Genomic DNA, 21,115 nt, shown 5'->3' with positions numbered 1-21,115 from the left:
CGACTTTCTGTTTTAGGGACAAATTAAGATAAAGAGTATAGATGTATATTGAATTTCCTGATTTTCCCCCTTTTAAATCAATAATTGTCATTTTTAATTATTTTTTTCTGTGTTTTTAGTTCAAAAATCATTTCGTAAAATCTAAAAATATATAAAAAAGCTAAAATAAACATTGTTTTAGATCTATAAAAAACTGAATAGTCAGGGCTTTTAATCCAGTTCTTTTAATCCATTTATAAAAATAAAAATCTAAATATTATATCTAAAATGGTCCGGCCCACGTGAAATCAATTAATCCTGCATAATAGTTGCCCACCTTTTTATAACAAAGCAAACAACTTTTACATCATAAAAATATTGCATCCTTTTCTAAGTTAATTCAAATGTAACAGAAATAGCATTATTAGCTCACCTTTGATTTTCTACGGATGTTTCCAAGCCCGTCATACAACAAGATCAAGTCCAAGTCCATCTCTTCACATGAGACCTTCAATCCTTAATTTATCTGACATTTCATCTAGGACTTATTTGTCAATGGTGAGTCTGCCCTGAAATGCAAAACAACGGTAGATCAGAAAACACAACGATAAATAAAAAAACAATACAAAATGTACTTACCAAAGTCCTGTCATCACTGATTTGTTAAAAGGTCATTGGATGCTTTGCGCTATAACAACAATAATTAGCATAATAAAGTAGTTTCAAGACCATCATAGGAGTACAATTTCAAATTTAGTGTCCACAAGAACAACAACAACAACGCCATTGGCGACTCTACAGGTAAATTATCACGTAAAAGCAAGTCTTCAAGGTGAGGATTTTGGTACTAAGTGGTCCTTAAGTGCAATGTTTTTTTTAAAGTAAGCTTTAAGACTTTCTGTTTTAGGATCAAATTAAAATGAAGAGTATAGATGTATATTAAATTTCACCTTGGTGAAGTACTCAAATTTGTACGATATCAACTCTGTTTTCCTGTTATTAAAGATTCTGTCAAAAATAAGTCAAATTAGAGAAATGTGTCTTGGACACATTTTGGGTAGGATTTAACTTTGGCCTGTCTAACAAATGGGGTTTTTGTGTCTCGCTTAAGGAGGCTTTAACAAAGATCTACAGCCGCATTGATTTGCGTGAATCCACTTGCGACACAAATGACAAACAGCCCAAGTCCGTTCTGCCAATTGCTTTGGCTGTAAGGTAGATTTAATTTAAAGATTATTCTCACTGTTTAGTTCCAGCACAATTAACATTATTGACCCTTGTAGTGTTTCTTCAGCTAATTTGTTTTACACGAGCCTATTGTGTAGACGTGTATACATAATGCATTGTTGACACTAACACTTTAAAAAGTTGTACCAAAAGTCATCTGTTTAGAAATTTGTGAAATCAAGACTGGCCCAGACCACAGCCAACTTAAAGAATACACACTTTTTAACCTTTATAAATGTAATTAATATTGTTGCTTTTCAGTCACGACAATTTATTTAGATACAATGAGTTTTTTTTACTTTTAAATATTTTTTTCTGTCATTTTTTACAGCAGACATCAACCCAAAAAAAGGACCGACTTTAATTTTTTATAATACACTGGAATAGATAAAAAAATATATACTTCTTGTATAAATAAATTGTGGAATCCACACTTTTTAACCTTTATAAATGTAATTAATATTGTTGCTTTTCAGTCACGACAATTCATTTAGATACAATTGAGGTTTTTTTTTTCACTTTTAAATGTTTTTTTAAAATGTATTTTTCTGTCATTTTTTACAGCAGACATCAAGCCAAAAAGGACTGACTTTAATTTTTTAAATACACTGGAATAGATAAAAAAATATATATACTTCTTGTATAAATAAATTGTGGTCTCCATCCTTCAAATACCTTTGAAAACAAATAATAAAAAATTGAAAAGGACAGAGAAATGTGAAGTCTTTGTATGGATCAAGTTCCAGTATTTTTTTTCATTTCAATTAACAATAATGTAAAGTTAACAAAATTACTGTTAGCCTTGGATAAAGTTCGCTTACACAAAGCTTTCTGTGGGATCGAAACTTCTTTGTGCGGCCCTTTTTATCTTTATTTTGGCACCCGGCGTGCATTTAATCTTTTCGTGATTTCAGCAAACAAAAACTTTTAGTAATACAGCGCTCTAAAGTCACCACCAAAAAAAAAATGCGTCGGGCTGAGGGTATATATTGAAGGCATTGAAACTACTTAACTAATTACTTTGTAAAATCAACATCCCCATAGGAGAGGGAAACAGCCCACACTGTTATGTCGACATTTATTAAATCTCAGTAGCCCAAGGATATAATTTTCCTCATTTTCATTTCTATCAAATTGATCTTTCTTATGGATTGAACTGAAATCCACATTCCTTATTGTTTTCCCTACTAATGGTCTGACAACAACGCATTTTCTGCCTTCAATGTTCCTTTCAGAGAAAAGAAAAGTACAAACTAAATCTTAATCATCAAAAGATTTACGACAGGAGCTTGAAGGTGATTGGATAAGAAAGCATTGTAGGAATATTATCAAGACAATGGTCCGTATCCATTCACATTAGCAGCTGTAGTTGTACATCAAAGTTTGAAAAGACTCTTTAGAGGTTCAAAATAAGAGAAAGAAGAATACAAAAGCTCCCCGACTGGAATGATGGCTATTGACGACTTGGCATGTATTTGCACAAGCCAAAATTGGGGGGAAAAAAAATTCTATTTGTCATTTAGAACTCATGGCTCGTGTAGAATCGAGCTTTTTGCGCTGCACCCCATTGTGAAATCTCAGCATTGGGAAACAAAAGTCTGCCAGGCCAGACAAAAGAAATATGTTCGTCCCAGCCAATCGTTGCTCAAGTGCTATCAAAGGTTGAATATATTGAATTGCTGACAATCTAAACCAGGGGTAGGGAACCTATTGCTCGGGAGCCACATGTGGCTCTTTTGATGGGTGCATCTGGCTCTTTGCTAACCTGTAAGCTAAAATATGGAAATTGCTGGTGACAGAACTGAGATATTACATCTAGAACTGCTTTAATCTTCATTTTTTTTGCAGTAGACTCTTCTGGAATGCATCCTCTCATTGATTAGCAAAAGCATAAGAATCTTTTAAAAAATATTCATTTTTTTCCACTTTAAAAGTGGTGAAATTACAAAAAAAAAATGAAAAGGGAACTCGTTTACATGTATGTATTTTGACTTTTTAATTCGTAGTATGGCTCACAAGGAATAACATTAGAAAATATGAATTGTTTGTGGCTCTCTTCGTCAAAAAGGTTCCCGACCCCTGATCTAAACCGACAATTGCGACAAGACCTCACATTTTGTTGGCTAAAATTCAACTAAAAAACACGAGTGACTTTCTAAAACTAACATTTTCAAATAAGATTAGCCCTAAAGACTACTCCGGATTGTCAGGATAATGAAAAAAAAATCAATAACGATTTCTGTGAAACAATTTAATTATTAATGTTTTAATTTTTGGGCCTAAGCCTAAAAAAATGTTATCTAACAGACCCAACTGTGGGACTTTATCCATAAGGAGCAATAACTATTCAATAATTGCATCATTGGTTTTAGAGCTGCTCTTAATAAGAACATACAATTCAACTTTATGGACGTTTTTTTTCCTCCAAACTTTATTCTTATTTTCACGGCAAATATAAAAATTGAGAAAAAAAATAGGATGAACAATAACAAAACTGCTGGATTGTCAAAAAGTGTGCTTTCACTTTCCTACATCCATAACTCATGTCAACAATGTCCATTTTAGCCTATTTTCCGTTCTTTTAAATCCTCTTCCGTTCATAACCTGTGTATCAGTAGTTCCATATCATAAATAGGGTTTGTGATGGGCTTTTTGTATGCTGTCAGCATGATCTTTAGTGTCTTACCTTAGCCTTAGTTCAGATTTCTCTGTTAAATAGGCTTTTTACACACAATCTGGAAATTTTACCGCCCCACTCTTTTATGGTTGTGCTAACCTAATAATCATATATTTGTTGCAAAAGCAACACAAGCAATATTTCAACAAGGTTTAAACCAAAATGTAATTTCTACTTACTGGCCATTGAATATATATGCTCTGTATATAGTTGTTTTTCATGTCATTTACAGGGCAAGAATACATAATGGTTCTTTATAACAGACAATGTTTTTTTTCAGGTTTCACTCACTTAGTACAACTGACTTTGTTGTGGTAGTTACTTAGTAGAACTTTGTACAACTACTACCACTGTAATGTGTAAATAGCCATTTTTACAAATACCCGACTTTTTCCCTTTGACCATTTGACACATGCCAAACGGTACTCGGACGTTTCGTCGAAAGACGTTTGGTAGAACGGACGTTTGGTAGAACGGACGTTTGGTAGAACGGACGGTTGGTCGCCGGGTGGTTACTGTTGAAACCAGCTCTCAAAATTATAATCATGAGTTTAATATCTGAATAACTAATATCAAAATATCAACAGTAAACTCCGTCATAATTTGACAGCGAGCGAACCCGGCGACCAAACGTCCGGTCGACCAAACGTCCGGTCGACCAAACGTCCGGTCGACCAAACGTCCGGTCGACCAAACGTCCGGTCGACCAAACGTCCGGTCGACCAAACGTCCGGTCACGATGCCAAACACATATGTAATACACATACTCAACAATTATAGATGTGTTACTTAAATCACTGAAAATGCTCTTTGTTGTATGACACCAACACCATATTTTACCACCAAGCTGAATTGATTATGAACATACATCCATAATGGAGAGCAAGTAAAGCGTCCGTAAGAATACACCAATGACATTTTAAAATCAAAGTAAGTAAGAGGACGCGTAGATCTTGAAAGCCTTCTCGAAATTGCTCCGTGGTGCGCAAGAGCGGCTTTTACGAAAACGAACGTGCGTCTTTGAAGTTGATTTAATTCCAACGTCCCGCATCCGATGTCAGTGTTTATGCATTAACAACGATATCAGGGGACAACAGCATGGAAGGAAACAATTTGAGTAATGACAATCTGTTTTGGTTGTCCTTGATTGGCTATTGTGGGTGAATGAACCGCTAACTCTTCACAGACTGTTCATGATTGGATGAAAACAAAAGCATTACGTGGGGTGGGTTTGCAGTTTTGAAATGAGCAACCAAATATTTTATATAAAAAAAGGGAAAATATTTCATTTTTAAATGGGTGCCAATATTTTAGGCAAACTCTTCCCCGTATCGATGATGTTTAAACGGCAGTTTGGCTCCATTACAAACATTCGAAAATCCACTTTCAACGAAAAACACTATTTTTGTGCCCTACAGAAAACACACTAATATTACGGCTGATTTTTTGGGGCAACCAGATTTCAAGTGCATTGTTTAGTAAACTGTTTTGACAAAACAATTCTCAGTAGTACTTGGTCCCAAACAATAACAATGTTCAACTAAAATGGTGAAACCCAGGTTAAACACTCACTTGTGACCCGTGGGTGTAAATATTCCTGCTCTAATGTTAAAATAAGACGGCATTTTCAGAAAAGCACAGCTTTGGGTTCGGGCAATGCCGAGCCGCTGATTTGATGTTTCTGAAGGATACAACTTTGACTGAGGTTGGTCAGTTCCTTGGTTGAAAACTTCCTGCTGAGAGGACTACAAAGTAGCACAGCGGTCTGTCGGTTCAATGAAAGGGGAAGGTCTGTGGGTACGAAAACACTTCAGTTATCATCTTTTCACTTTTGGATTTTACTCACCATACTCTTCAACATCTTCAGAAACTTCATCTCTTTGAAATGAGGTGAAGTACAAGCGGATGCGGGACGTTGGAATTAAATCAACTTCAAATAAAAGTGAACCATAAACATGACTACACCTGGTTAAAATCATCAGGTGTTTAGAACTGAATCCATATAAACCTCATAAGTGTGTGCTTCATTCAATTCAATTGGCTTGTTATGTATGGCATTGACGTTGATAATATTAATTTAAAAAAACACTTTGAAAAGCACTATTCAAAAAGCTAGGAAAATGTGTGGTACATTTACCATCAATGAATCAAGGTGCAGAACCATTTGCAAAAATTAACCCCTGTTGTACTTTTGGCTACTTCATGACAAGTGATCCTGGTTTAATTGAACCGTATTGAATTTAAATCAATAATACCTGAAACAATCCAAAGTGAAAATGTCCTCACCATGATCATCTCCTTGCTGTGAAGAGACATCCACCTCATCCCACTCATAGTTTTCATCCACGGAGGGTGTTCTTCTAGAGAAAGAAACCATATTCAACCTTAAAATACAGTTTACTGCACAAATAATTAAATGCTAAATACCTTTAAGACAATTAAGCTAAGACTAAAAACCATGTATCATTTCCAAATCACCGTGCCAGACAAAAAAGCTACTTTTTCCTCATTTATTCGTTCTTACCTTTGACATTTTTTAATCTGGTGATGGTACGTATCAATGGCGCTCTCCTGGCCGTCCTCCCGTACAGTTTCAGGTGCGCCGGCCATGTTCGTAGGCAAATGACACAAAGATAGGCGTCTATTTGCGGGTTCCATGCTCCCTCGGCCACTGCTGGCAAAACTACTGTAGCTGCCTCCACTGTCCGCCACTTCCTCGAAGGGTTCTGCTTCGTGTGCGTCTCGGTTATGGTGTTGATTACCGTTACGAGGTTCTACGTATCTGGAAGAGTCTGAAGTCGTGCCCAAACTGTCTAACGCATTTCTAATGGTGGCCAAACGGTGCTCATCCGGCCATTTGGTAGCACGGGGAAAGACAAAAACGTCTGTGCTTAGTTTGCAGTCATTGGTAGATCTTCGAGGATTGCCATTGGGAGGCTGTATAACATGGCGGTAGCTTGTTGGGCTATCAGACGAAGCAAAGGACAAATTCCTGGCAGGTGAACTGTTGTTTACAGACTCTGGGTGAAAGGTGGAGGAATCGGGGTGTTTTCCTCGGCTAAGAGAATTTATCCAGGCATCGGGGGGTAAGAAATGGGTGTCTTTTTGTCTACTCGTGTTTTGATTCTGGCCTTGTCGGCCGGGGTCGGCCAGTTTTGAACCTTGGCTCACGACCCTACGCAGTTTTGGTCTGGAGGATTTCTCCTGGTAGTGAAAGCTCGTACTTCTCCTCATTTCTTGATAGTGCGCTTTGTGGGGGCATCCTTCGCGTATTGGCTTTTTCACACTCACTGCGAACACTGGCTCATCCACACTCATCTCAATACCCACATTCTGCTCCGTGAGCTCGGGGAAGTCCTCCTCTGTATCTTGGCAGGCCGGCCCTGCATCGGGAGGCAAATTGGAGCTTTCGCCACGTATTTGGCAATGAAAATACGGACGGTTTTGTCCCCGTGCCTCGGAAGCGGATATTTTTCTTTGCATTTCGACGAATGCGGATTGCTGTACGTGGTTATAGCCCCGTGGTGTTTCCTGTACCGTTTCGTCTTTCTTTGTCGGGGAGAGATGGAGAGGCGTTAATCTGCCGTCTGAACAATGGTCTTCCCCCTCAGATTGGAGGGGGATCTCTGTTGCTGAGGATAGAGTAGGACGACGGTGACCCGGATTTGGGAGAAAAGAATTGGAGAGAGTGGAAGGACCGTCTGTGATTGCAGTGGAAAAATCATTCCAGTGGACTGATGATGAGTAAGTCCTTGGTAAATGATCAAAGCTCTTCGGGGAGTTCTCTTTGTATCTACATGGCAAGGTCTGGCTCCTATAATCCCGAATGAGTTCAGATTCATCTCTCTTGTCAGATTTTTGCTTCCCTCTTCTTCTTCCTCCCGTGGCGCATCTGTACACGCTATATCGCTGGAGTTCCCGTGCCAGCTCTTCCCTCTCCTTAGCCAACTTCAAGCAGTGAGTCAGATTCCCCCTCTCTCTCTCGTGTTCCATTTGGAGAACCAGGGTGCTGGCGGTTGTCGAAGCCTGGTTGAGGCCGGACCGTAAGTGGGGCAACACTGGGAACGTGGGAGATATGTCGTTTTTGTAAATGGAAATACTAGACGAATCGCTGTTTGAAAACTTACTGGTTAAGTCTGGAACCACATTATGACTTTCGTCGTGATTGATGATACCTTCGTTTAGATGTTGGGTGGTATTAAGGTTTTGTTGTTTGCATGGGGGGAGGTCCACAGAAAGAACAAACGGTGGGTTTTTGGCGTCTTGCTGATGAGAGCATAACGAACCCGAATTTGAAATTGTAAACGGGGGGTCGTAGATTGTACTTTCCTTTCTTGGAGGCTTTGCTGGGTCATATGGCGGTATTACAAAGCGTCCATCTGGACCTCTGCTGATCAGTTCGACGGAAGACGAAACGGGGCGCGAATTTAGACACTGGAATTGATTCAGGCTTCTTCTATAGTCAGAGAGGAGCTGCTGCTTGTGATGTTTATTCTCACTATTGAAGGATGAACAATCTGTCTTTGAGGAGGAGGAGGAGGAGGAGGAGATGGTAGAGGAAGTGGTGGGATAGAGGCTGCTGGCTGGAAGTAGGCTTTTCTTCAACGCACCGTCTGTACTGGCGGAGTCTGAAATCTTTCTGTGAGAGAGAACAGGGAAGATGATTGGGGGGAAAAGGGGGATTTAAAAAAATAGGAAAGGTGTCAGATGCAAAGAAAAGAGAATGAGGTGGGAGGGAATGAATTAAACATGTTTATGTTGTAACGCAGTGTGATGGCGAATGATATTCTGAACATATTTAGTGTATATAACGCATATTGAAAAAAATGTTGGTACTTACATTGAGATTGGGGACTTATAGATACCAGATGAGGGTTCTAGGGGAAGATAGAATTTAATGGTTTACAGTAATATTGACCAAACAATAAAGATAATTGTTAGTAGTTGGTGAATTAGAACCAATGAAAATGTTTTTCCATTGTAATATCCATTATTGGGTGTTTTTTTCAGAGAGTGGGAACGAATTAATTTGTATTAAGTTCATTTCTATGGGAAAAGTTGATTTGAGATACGAGTAAATCGACATGAGCTCGGTCCCGGAAACGCATTGAGCTCATATCTCAAGGTATTACTGTATAACCCTTAACCAGTCCTACTGAGGAAGTATTTAGCTTATGTATATTTGTGACGAAACTACATTATAAACACCAAAAAATGAGTAAGTTTTCTATTTATCAAGCAGCACAGCATAGCATAAAGAGATAGATCTATTGTAATAAGGTGTGATTTATGACAATTAAAGTTTGTACATAATTTAAGGAGTTGTTTTTTTTACCATTACGTTTCTTTTGCCTCTGTTGGTTTTTTCTGTGACTAATAATGCAGGCAATTCCTATGAGCAGGACCAACATCAAACACATGAAGCCAAGTCCACCAAGAATAATGGGCAGTAAAGATTCTGGAACCTCCAGAATTCTGAATGAAGAAGGATAAACTTGCTGCATTCCTGTCACACAACACATGAATGGGAAGATGGAGATCAAAGTCTGCACATTTCGGTTGAAGTATCCTATGAACCTTTGCAAGGTTGTTGCCAAATCAATCTTGTTCAGCTTTAATTGTGGTTGATCAAAACATGTTGACAGCAGCTACAAACACGTTCAAATGTATCGACGTCAAAAAGAGAATTGGCGTGGAGGGCTAGCCTGGCGGATGAAAGCCAAGCGGAAAAAAAACCTTCGCTGGAGAAAATTCATGTTTGGCAAGCAAAGGCGAGGTAATTAATGCAGTCAAACTAGGCAGAGCTTCAAACGGGAACAATAGTTGGCCAACTCGCTGTTCAATCTGGGCAGGAGAATACTAACATGCATTTTCAAATGATTGTTGCACTTTATAGAAAGGTGACAAAAGCTAAAAAGTGATGTTTGGTAGAACAATAACATCAATACGGGTCAATTTGAAGGGGTTTTATTCATTTAGGCTCCAATGAATGACTGAGAAAGCACTAATGTTGGCTCGGTGTGATCAGATTTACTTGAAGTTGACAAAAAATAAAAATGTTTCAAGGATATTTGGAGTCCTTTATATTCCTAAGAAGCAAATGTTAAGCTTTTATTGGTCGGAATAATTCGCTCATCCAAGTGATTGCATTTTTCTATTATGATGTAATTATGGAGTAGAAACAGTTACCGTATTTTCACGACTATACAGCGCATCATATTTTTGGTACACGGTCGATTGGCCGTCGGTCTTTTGGTCGCCCGGAATGTTATTGATAATTACCATTTAAATCGTTGCTTAAATTCCCGAAATACAAACTGCAAATTACTATTTAGTCATACTTAATGCTTTTATATATATATATATATATATATATATATATATATATATATATATATATATATATATATATATATATATATATATATATATATATATGTATATATATATATATATATATATATATATAGTTCGCAGTCTAGCTTTGAATGCTCTGTTGACGCCAACATCTAGCGGCAGGATTTTTTTTGTAAATCCAGCCGAAATGACGGTGAGCACCAAATTAGTGTGCTCGCTGTCATACTGGGTGTATTGACAAAATAACTATATATCCCAGCAGTCACTGCGCAGTACTTTTTCTATGGGAAAAATAGTAGTGGGGGGATGCTTGCCGTATTTGTGAGAGCTGTAGAGGATGGTGTACCTGTACCCTATCCACTGATTTATTTGATTTTATCGTGATAACAATTTTAGTATTGGTCCATATATAAAGCGCACTGGATTATAAGGCGCCCTGTCTATTTTGGAGAAAATTTAAGACTCAAGTGCGCCTTATAGTCGTGAAAATACGGTATATCCAATCCGACCATGTATTAATGTCACATTAATGCCAGCATACGGACCAAAATACAGCTCTGTTTCTGGTGTGAAAGAGTGGAATGGGCGCCAGTCCCTGGAGTCCGGGGGACAGGAATATAAATTGATCTTGATTAAGGGGATTAAGAGACGAGCTGGAGCGAGAATATGTGAGAGGAGGACACCTACCAACGGTGGAGACGTTGAGTGATGGGCTGGGCTCACTCAGCAGCTCGCCGCGTCGACTTAGCAGCCTCAGCTCATACACACGGTCCTGTGAACACACACATGCGCACGGGATAAAACCTCACTTTGTCAACACGGCGTCGTGCTTGCCATGCTAATGGAGTTGATTTGAATTTGACTAGAGCTATAGAAGACAGCAATAGAAGGCGGAAAAGCCAGACCACAAAGATTGATAGAAGACGGAATAGTTATGGATGCCTTGTAGCGTTGGCTGTTTTAAAAAAATGAAGCCAATTGATTGACAGTTAATGGTATTGTAAATTAATGGACAACTACTTTGATGATCAACTCATCTTTGTCTGACTTTCAGCCTCTCAACAGGCAATTTTTCAGATTTCTATAGTTGGAAGTGGATGCAGAATGATTATATTCAGAGCAATGCAGTTGCAAATGTCGTGCTTGGGAATTAAATGACAAATATTTATACATTTTTCTATTTTCTGACATGCTATGAACCAAAACGGTAACCGACTCAGTCACTCATTAATCTAATTGTTGACATTTTTGCACTAGATCCTTTCCGACATGTGAGAGGGATTTTTTTTTCTCTCTCTCTGAAAGACATTTGGCGAAAAGCTTTTATGATGTGAGACCTTGGATCATGAACATAATTGGCATATATACGGTCATTGTGGGAGCTAAAATGTGATTTTTTTTCATCGGTCGACATTAATCTAGTCTACCACTGTATATAAAAAGGGAATCTAGTAGTTTTTTCTATTTACAATATAAACATATTGAAATAATCATAATAATAAATCATTAAATTCAAGATTCGGGTTGATAATTTAGAGCAAATCTGGACCGCCGATTCATTTTGTGTAGCCCGGGAAAGTAAATCATGAGTGGCGACTTTCTGTTTTAGGATCAAATTAAAATGAAGAGTATAGATGTATATTAAATTTCCTGATTTTCCCCCTTTTAAATCAATCATTGTCATTTTTTAATCCTTTTTTTCTGTGTTTTTAGTTCAAAAATTATTTTGTAAAATCTAAAAATATATATACAAAAAGCTAAAATAAACATTGTTTTAGATCTATAAAAAAACTGAATATTCAGGGCTTTTAAGGGAACATCATGTCAGTGTGTTTTGAACCCTTTATTTAATTCTGCGTATGATAACATTAAGATCTCGTTAATTAGGAAACTTAAAATTATTTCTTTAAAAAACAAACAGAACAACAGGGTTAAACCACTTAAATCAATAGCTTTGTTACCTTTTGCAGACCTGGCACGATCATCTTGCTAATGTTGGCGCTAATATCGTCATGCAAATTGATCCACTCCCCTTGTTGGACGCGGGATTGAAGAACAAACCCCGTGATGGCAAGGGGCTGGGTTGGTGGAATAGACCAGCGCAAAACCACACCAGATGAGCCCAAAATAGCCAAAAGTGAGGAGGGGGGCTTTAGCTGCTTTATGATGGGTGCGGGATCTGAAATATCGGTAAGGAATGGACCAAAATTAGACCAGATTAAGTGCCAAACCAGCACTTAACAGGCAGGTTTAAAATAACATTTCTGTTCTTTCTCTCGGGTTTCTATAGTTACAGAGCAGGACCAAAGTGCATTAAGGATTTTTTTTTACAATACGAGGAACAAATAAAAAAAAGAATATATATTTAAAATATCTTCTTAGTATCAGAACAATGCACACCAGCACAAAAAAAGTTCACCGGGAAGAAAAAAAATGTTTTTGATTGTAACATCGACTATACAAAGACGGCAATGAAGATTTTAGTTCATTTTTCATGGCAATTTGGAATTTTTAAAGACAAACATGGAGGGTGTTTGGATTCTTTTTTTGTAGTAAATATCTGTATATGTACATTGTTTATTAGTATTATGGAAATAAATGCTGTGTTTTAGTGGGGAGTACCACTTTTAAAAATTTAACCACAAGGAAATCCACATGGAAAAATAAAATAAGTCGATCCTGATGACATTAGACGTATTTTTAGTTCCTAGTTGGAATCAGATACAAAAATGGTAGCTGGAATTGACATGGAGGATACTGACCTAAGGTCCACGCTGTGATAATTTGGCTAAAAGGTCCAGAACCAATTTTGTTGCGAGACAGCAGGCTGAATTGATACTTAGTAGCGGGAGACAGACCAGTCACCAGCAAGGCGGTGGCGGAGATAGCCGTTACCGGCACGGGAACGGAGAACCATTCCCTCTTCCCCTCATTATCACGGCCGGAAATCTCCTTTACCCTGCAGAAGGAACAAGAACGAGAGCAAGAGGCGAGATGTGAAAAACAAAAGAGTGGAGGGGCTTTCAGGCAGTCTGCTTTTATCAAACATGACAGAAAAGTGAGTTTCATGAATCATTCATCTTCATCAGCAGCTCAAAATTTCCTTTCAAAGACAGTGGTGATGTCTCCCCGCTAATGCACCCCGCACGGAGTGCCGCTCCAATTAGAGCGATTGTCGTTATCTCCAGCCGAGCAGAGGTCCTGCACGTCTATTTTAAACGCGGAAAATTCCTGGACTCCTGAGGCTGGGGGACAAAAAGATGAAGAAATATGCCAATCTACCTGTCCGCATCTAAAAAGAACTTTTGAGCATTATTAATGTCATCTTTTAAATAAGGTTTGAAGCTCACTGCTCCAAGTCTCATTTCATTAAACGTATTAATGGGGTGCATTGTACGGTTCTTGTTCAAGTTTACATTGTTAATGGAGCTCTCGCTAACATACAGGTTTTTCCTGTATTTTATACGTTTTTGATCATTTTTAAATTGTGTGCAGTATAACAACTTTTGTACAGGATTTTTTAAGTACGTTTTTTGTAAAACCGATCTCGTTTGACCCATTTCGGCTCTAATCCAGATCTCTCGGTAACTGGTGACATACGAAAAGGTCATTTTCGATTGCTAATATTGTCCTGCTTTAAGCGTGTCAGTCAAGTCCGCCTTTTCACTATATAAATATAGCGTGTCAGCAAGCAATGTACGTAGACAGTCAAGCTGTCAGCGTCATACAGCGACATCTACAGAATCTTGAATTTAGTGCATCCTGATTGGACGCCCCGTTCACTTTGGGGGAAATTTTAGACTTAAGTGTGAGTAAATATGTGCCGCGTTGCATTTGTACGTTTTTTATGACTTAATAAGGGGAATTTTAATCATTAATAAGGGGATCAATTGGCCGAGGTTGACATATATGCACATAGGGCACGTGTGTCAAAGTGGCGGCCCGGGGGCCAAATCTGGCCCGCCGCATCATTTTGTGTGGCCCGAGAAAGTATAATCATGAGTGCCGACTTTCTGTTTTAGGATCAAATTAAAATGAAGAGTATCGATGTATATTAAATTTCCTGATTTTCCCACCTTTTAAATCAATCATTGTCATTTTTTAATCCATTTTTCTATGTTTTAGTTCTAAAATTTTGTACAATTTAAAATGTAAAAAAGCTAAAATAAATATTGTTTTAGATCTATAAAAAAACGGAATATTCAGGGCTTTTAATCCAGTTCTTTAAAAAAAAATCTAAATATTATATCTAAAATGGCCCAGCCCACGTGAAATCAAGTTGAAGCGGGCCACCAACCAACCCGAGTCTGACACCCCTGCACTAAGCTTTCATTTCATAATAGAGTCTTACCTGTTATTTAAAATTGATATGAACCACACACAAAAAATTTCAAAACAGTTACATTCCCCCCAAAGAAACACCAACAACAAATTGGGCCGCACGATCGTGGTCCTGTGAATTCCTCGTCCAAAATATCAATAGAATAACACTAGCGCGGTCAATGGATGCCATGGTTACGGTCTGTGCAAAAAAAAGAAAAAAGGCTTGACACTTACCAAACAGAAAACGTCTGTGGTGAACCTCCATCAAAGCCCGCCTCCCAGGATATGTTGGCCTGCTTCATCCCTGAAGAAACAGTCAGGGATGTCGCTACATGGGGGCTGGTTCCTGTCATGCAAATTGGACAGAAAAAAGGCTCATTAGGACTGCCACGTGTAGAAAAGTGGACATGTGGGGATTTGCCTGCAAAGGACGGTGTGAGTAGGAATTATACCTGAAACAACATCATAAGTCCATAAATAAACACCTCCACTTACCCAAGACAAAGATTTGAGTGAAGGCTTTTACATGGGCAACGCGGTTAAAAACAGTGCACTCCCACGTTCCGTGGTGGTCTTTAATGAGGGGGCGCAGCAAAAGGGAGCCATTGGGCGTGATGGAATAAGGTATGTGACGCGCCAAGTCAACCTTTAAAGCAAACAGAAAAAAAGAAATATAAAAAGCCAATTCAATACAGGACATTCTTCGTCTTGAATTTAAAAGACTATATTATGAAGAAAAACTGGACAGAAGCAGCCCTTTCATATTTTCAAATAAATCTGTCTTGTTGGAATTGAATGCCTGTATTGTCATTATACAAGTAAAGTGAGATTAAAAGATGTTCAAATTATGGCTTCACCATTGACCGGATGGTACACGGTCGATTGGTCGCCGGTCTTTTGGTCGCCCGGAAGGTTATTGATAATTACCATTTAAATCGTTGCTCAAATTCCCTAAATACAAACTGCGAATTACTATTTAGTCATCGGTCTTTTGGTCGCCGGTCTTTTGGTCGCCGGTCTTTTGGTCGCCCGTTGTCGCGGTCGGGGCGACCAAAAGACCGGCGACTAAAGGATGGCGACCAATCGACCGCACACGATTGTCATTATGCAAGTAAAATGAGATTTAAAGATGTTAAAATTATGGCTTCACCATTGACTGGATTTCAATGGTTGAACTCACAAAATTGATCATTTTGGGCGAATTCTGAGCCGTATTTGTTCTTTTTGATGAATGGATATACATTTCCAGGCTATCTACCGATTCACTAAACGGCACACGTTGTTGTTATTGATATAATATTCTGCCCGGAGACCGGTGTGTGATGGTTCAGCTGTATCTCAAAGAGCAAGAAAGATCGAATATCGGTTTCCTTATTTCCACGGGGGTCAAAGGGAAGACATTTGTGTGTACCGGTGACGCTTCGAAAATGTTAAACGCAAACCCACAATGTTTTCTCATCCAGTTAATACCGTTATTGTCATCTACTATTGTGTTTTCTCGCATGAATTTTTATGATCACACTCTTACAATGTCTGTTAAAACTGGTCCCTGTAGCAAGCGCTAATTAGTGCAAAGCAGGTTGTAGATCAAGTGGAACACCGAGTAGCTTGTAATGTGCCGACTTCTATTACAGCAAATTGACTTTTTACGTCTTTGCTCACAAATAGTGGGGTCTCCAGAGTGCATGCCCACCCACCTAGCGAAAAAAATTAAAAAACCTAGTTATTCTTTATTATCTAAACATGAGATTTCAGCCCACTGCGACATAGAATTGTCATTTACATGATAATTCCAGCTCCAATGGCGCCATTCTGAGTGCCAAGTTTCCCAGACGAATGCCAAAAGCTTTTATTAAAATACCTGGAAACATTTGAAAATACAGAAAATGCATAATAAACCTACTCCCTTTTCAATTGAACTTTTACCTTGGTCCAGTTAACGTTCACCGTGGAGTCGTCGTTGCCTTGACACGGGATCAACAAGGTTCTCCCAACCTTCTGTTTGTACTGCTTTTCTGGAGTCTTACCGAATGATGGAGGTTCCTATAAATAGTCAAAACAACACCACTGAATCAATGCCAACTGCAGATATGAAGACGGGATGAATAGCTCTTTGGGGAATTATTTTATTAACAAGGATTAGCCACGCAATTAACTCTCTAATAGTGCTGCTATTGTTGTGGTTTGAGTTGACTTCCATTAATGTCAGAGGGCACTCATGTCGAACTGAGAAGGTCATTTTTTTAGTAATCCACTGTGACACATCCTATTAAAGCAGATTACAGTAAAGTGCGCAAAAAAACACACTAGCTCACATGTGTCAAAGTGGCGGCCCGGGGGCCAAATCTGGCCCGCCGCATCATTTTGTGTGGCCCCGGAAAGTAAATGATGAGTGCCGACTTTCTGTTTTAGGATCAAATTAAAATGAAGAGTATAGATGTATATTACATTTCCTGATTTTCCCCCTTTTAAATCAATAATTGGCATTTTTTAATCAATTTTTTCTGTGTTTTTAGTTCAAAAATCATTTTGTAAAATCTAAAAAATATATATATAAAAGCTCAAATAAATATTGTTTTAAATCTATAAAAAACTGAATAGTCAGGGCTTTTAATCCAGTTCTTTTAATCCATTTATTTAAAAAAAAATGTAAATATTATATCTAAAATGGTCCGGCCCACATGAAATCAAGTTGACGTTAACGCGGCCCGCGAACCAACCCGAGTCTGACACCCTTGCACTACATTGATTGGTTGGTGTAATTGCATATCAATATGCACTCTTAATAATAGGCATAGTCAAATTAGTAACAACAAAAAAAGCAAAGTTTTTAAATGATCTGTACAGACAAAAACTCATTGAATGATAGTTTAAATAAAATAAAACTACTCATCTGAACATTTTCAAGGCAAATCCTATTTTTAGTCAAATAATATAGCGCATCATCTTTATATTTAAAATGTCACGATCTGTTGCCTGAGAAACAGATTTTCCTACTTTCAAGCGAGGTCACAATAAGCCGCAATATAATGTAAAAATGCCTTTTGTTCACCTGCAGAATGACCTTGGTTTGTCCAGACTTTCCCATCGTGCCGTAGCTGTTAAACGGCGTGCAGGTAAACGCTCCCTTGGCGTCATCATTGACGGTTGCCATCAGCAAATTGCCTTCTGGTGTCAAGGTCCAGCCTGGGTACTTTCACACAAAAAAAAAAAAAATTGGGATAAAACTTCAAGTAGCATAAACGGCTGCAGTTTCTTTTCTCTAGACTTTTCAGAACATTATTTTCAAAGACTTTTGTGTTGTGACATTGGAAGATGTATTTATAGACAAGGCCGGTCTGAACGCAAAATTATATTATAGCGCTACAACGACACTGGTAAAGTTCACTTAAATCCCGTAACGTTAGCTTTAAATTGTTATCTTTGCCTAGTACTATGATTCATCGGAGATTAGTTCAATTTGTTGACGTTCAATTGGTTGACGTGAGGATTGGTTGACGTGAGGATTGGTTGACGTGAGGATTGGTTGACGTGAGAATTGGTTGACGTGAGAATTGGTTGACGTGAGAATTGGTTGACGTTAGAATTGGTTGACGTTAGAATTGGTTGACGTTAGAATTGGTTGACGTTAGAATTGGTTGACGTTAGAATTGGTTGACGTTAGAATTGGTTGACGTTAGAATTGGTTGACGTTAGAATTGGTTGACGTTAGAATTGGTTGACGTTAAATTGGTTGCTGTTAAATTGGTTTACATTACCTCTTAACTAAATGCTTTATTTGCCATTTTTCCGTGGCATTGGCTTTTAGTAAATCTGTATTGATGTCATTGTACTTTTATTGAATACTAAGTGTCCTGTCTTAATAATGGCGTTGACCAAGACTCTCTTAAGCGCTGCCATTTGTTTTTAACGTTCGATTAGTCATGGCTCCTCCCACACTACCTAGTGTGCAAATCAGATGCTTCCATTAGTGGCGTGGCAAAATATAAAAGATTTACTTGGTGTATAAACCGAGAAATGGATTATGAAAAACATCTTTTGGATGGAATTTTCCGCTCCAAAACCCTGGCTGATGGTTCAATCAACAAGACTACATTGTGCTCCTGGCTGGGGATACTGTTTATGTGATATTTAATGCATTCAAGTTCCCTTGGTGATTGCCGGTGGGCGTAGTTTGCTCGCACGCACCTGTCGTACATCATAATCAGCCGCATTCATAACCCAGCTTGGACAGAGAGGAATTGCCGGGTTGTTTTGCTTTGCTCACCATCTACTCTGCCTTGTGTTTTGCTCTTGTTGTTGTTAGTCCAAAGTCTTCCTATCCTCTTCTCTCTTCCCACCAGAGCGCTTTTGGTTTAATATTAACATTCTGTGGGGTTTGATAGCTCCGTTCAGTTCTCCTTTTCCGTGCCTTTTTGGTTGTCATATTTTGGTCTATACTTATGTGGTGGTTGCCTATCCGTAAAACTGGTATTTGATCTCTATTGTCGTTGTCTGCTTGGGGAAGTACACTTTGCGGATAAGCACCTGTAGAGTAGTTTGCGTTAATTGTGGTTGCGAACTGGCAACTGGCTCGTTTTGGTCGATTAGCATTCACCGAATACCCGTCAGGATGAGTCGTTGACGGCTCGTTTGTTGTTGTGACTCTGAACGTTTGTGACAGATGCGTTAGAAGTGAAATAATTGGTAACAGCGAGAGTCTCGATTCCCTTGTTCCAAACTGCAGGCGGTTCCCCGTTTCATTTGCGGTATTTTTTTTCCTACAAAGTTTGGGGCTGATGTACAACAGGCTTGCAAATGCAAAAACAAATAGTTGCCAACGTGGTTGCGTATACTGCGATATAGAATATCATCCCATCCGAGAAATGGAATAAACATTGAGCCACCGGACTATATCCAAAATAAATGAGTACATGCAAAAGTTAAAATGGAAATGTTCCTGAAGCCATCGGCACAGATACTGTAAATAATATTTATGTTTATCCTTTAAGAGTATCCAGGTCAATCAGACTTCCTCAGGGAACATTGAAGTCATCCTTGAGGGTGAAAATAATTGCAATCATATTTTGGAGCTGCTAGCAATGCCAGTTTTCCACAATCCGGCAACTGAACTTCACTCAACCCCACGGGGTGATGTTTGATTCGGGGAAATTGAGTGGCATGCTGTCCTGGCTCGTGAACAAGCGAGTTGTCAGATTTATATACTATCATATAAATAGTTCCCGTTGGATCTCAAATGAGTCATTTGAATTTTTTGGAGTTGCTCTTGCCAAACTCGAGCTTGTCTTGTTAGCACATAAGCATATATTTAGAACAAACAAAATAAAATGAAGTGAAAGATAATGAAGGAAATTAGGTAAGCATTATTTTAAATAAGTGCAATTCAGTGTTGTTGTTTTTTTCAAACCGGCAGGATATGTTTGTAATATGAAACGGAAGAGGTGATTATATGATGGGGTCAAAGGTCGAAGTTATGAGGTCCTAAAACAATTTTTGCTATAACCGAAGAATAAATAAAGGCATTTTTTTCAAACTTTCAGGATTAGTTTGTAATCTAAAATGGAATAGGTGCGTACTTTTGGAGCAATGTTAACTTTTGAGAGCCCACTCTGCTAAATATGTCGACGATTTTAACTTTTTTTTGTCCGAGTGTGCTTCTCTAGAATTTAAACTTTTCTTTCTTACCAAGGTCAGATCAAGGGGCTCTCCGTCCTTAGTCCATTCCACACGAAGCAAAGGAGGATGAGCGATTGAGAAGCAGTTGAGCATGCCATCCATGCCTGAGGGAAGATAGGTCTCCGCGGGCATTGGAAGAGCCTTGGCAGGATCTGGGAAAACGGAAAGCATTAAATTGGCATTCACGTGTTTTACGAAGCAAAGCAGACCATTTCAGTCCCAAAAAAACCTACAGCATTTTCTAAGTTACCTATAACTGCAATATTTGTCTGCTAATATATTCATTTTCAACTGTTAATACACATTTCTCTAAACCAATCAGGTTTAGTGTTGAAATTGGTTTAAGTTTTGTTTTCAATCAATGTAAAATTTACATAACATACAGTTTATTATTACATGCACTGTCTGTTAGTATTTTTTATCATGCTACAGTAGATATACATTCTATATGTAAATTCCACTTGTTCACAAGTCAAAGCAAAAATCCAGTGCGCTTTATATATGGACCAATACTAAAATTGTTATCAGGATAAATAAAATAAATCAGTGGATAGGGTACACCATCCTCTACAGCTCTCACAACTACGGCAAGCAGCCCCTGACTCTACTATTTTCCCGTAGAAAATGTACTGCGCAGTGACTGCTGGGATATATAGTTCTTTTGTCAATACACCCAATGGATTGTGGCCTGTATACAACGACATTGATGGATTTGGGGGTGATGATGACGTGAGCACATTGTAAAATGGCTAAATAAAGTACAACCGAACTCAGTTTTGCTTCCGTTGCCTTTTAAACACGTGTTTTTGTCTGTATGTTTAAGATGGTGTATGTTTTGCCATGCCTGGGTGCGTCCTTAAAAACGGTGCGTCCTTT

At 38.4% G+C, this 21,115-nt stretch overlaps 2 protein-coding genes across 2 annotated transcripts in view; both read right to left on the bottom strand.

The window, feature by feature from the left end:
• LOC144091241 (leucine-rich repeat transmembrane neuronal protein 4-like) overlaps window positions 1-4,344 on the bottom strand; it is a 43,850-nt gene extending 39,506 nt beyond the window's left edge. The window contains exon 1 of the mRNA XM_077623430.1: window positions 413-4,344. The gene's annotated coding sequence lies outside the window, so the exon portion shown is untranslated. The remainder of the gene's footprint in view (window positions 1-412) is intronic.
• A 769-nt stretch (window positions 4,345-5,113) lies between these two features.
• The window catches only part of LOC144091281 (protein turtle homolog B-like), a 36,047-nt gene continuing 20,045 nt past the window's right edge, over window positions 5,114-21,115 (bottom strand). Inside the window, exons 9-21 of the mRNA XM_077623499.1 lie at window positions 20,249-20,391; window positions 17,616-17,756; window positions 16,490-16,606; window positions 15,059-15,209; window positions 14,798-14,909; window positions 13,003-13,199; window positions 12,202-12,419; window positions 10,928-11,012; window positions 9,219-9,389; window positions 8,724-8,760; window positions 6,408-8,522; window positions 6,170-6,243; window positions 5,114-5,674 (exon numbers count right to left, since the gene is read on the bottom strand). Of these exons, the coding sequence (XP_077479625.1) occupies window positions 5,511-5,674; window positions 6,170-6,243; window positions 6,408-8,522; window positions 8,724-8,760; window positions 9,219-9,389; window positions 10,928-11,012; window positions 12,202-12,419; window positions 13,003-13,199; window positions 14,798-14,909; window positions 15,059-15,209; window positions 16,490-16,606; window positions 17,616-17,756; window positions 20,249-20,391 (3,725 nt within the window). The 3' untranslated portion in view covers window positions 5,114-5,510. The remainder of the gene's footprint in view (window positions 5,675-6,169; window positions 6,244-6,407; window positions 8,523-8,723; window positions 8,761-9,218; window positions 9,390-10,927; window positions 11,013-12,201; window positions 12,420-13,002; window positions 13,200-14,797; window positions 14,910-15,058; window positions 15,210-16,489; window positions 16,607-17,615; window positions 17,757-20,248; window positions 20,392-21,115) is intronic.

The sequence above is a fragment of the Stigmatopora argus genome, chromosome 16 (genome assembly GCF_051989625.1).
Source record: "Stigmatopora argus isolate UIUO_Sarg chromosome 16, RoL_Sarg_1.0, whole genome shotgun sequence".
Classification (NCBI taxonomy): Eukaryota; Metazoa; Chordata; class Actinopteri; order Syngnathiformes; family Syngnathidae; genus Stigmatopora; species Stigmatopora argus.
This window is presented reverse-complemented; position numbering and strand designations above follow the sequence as displayed.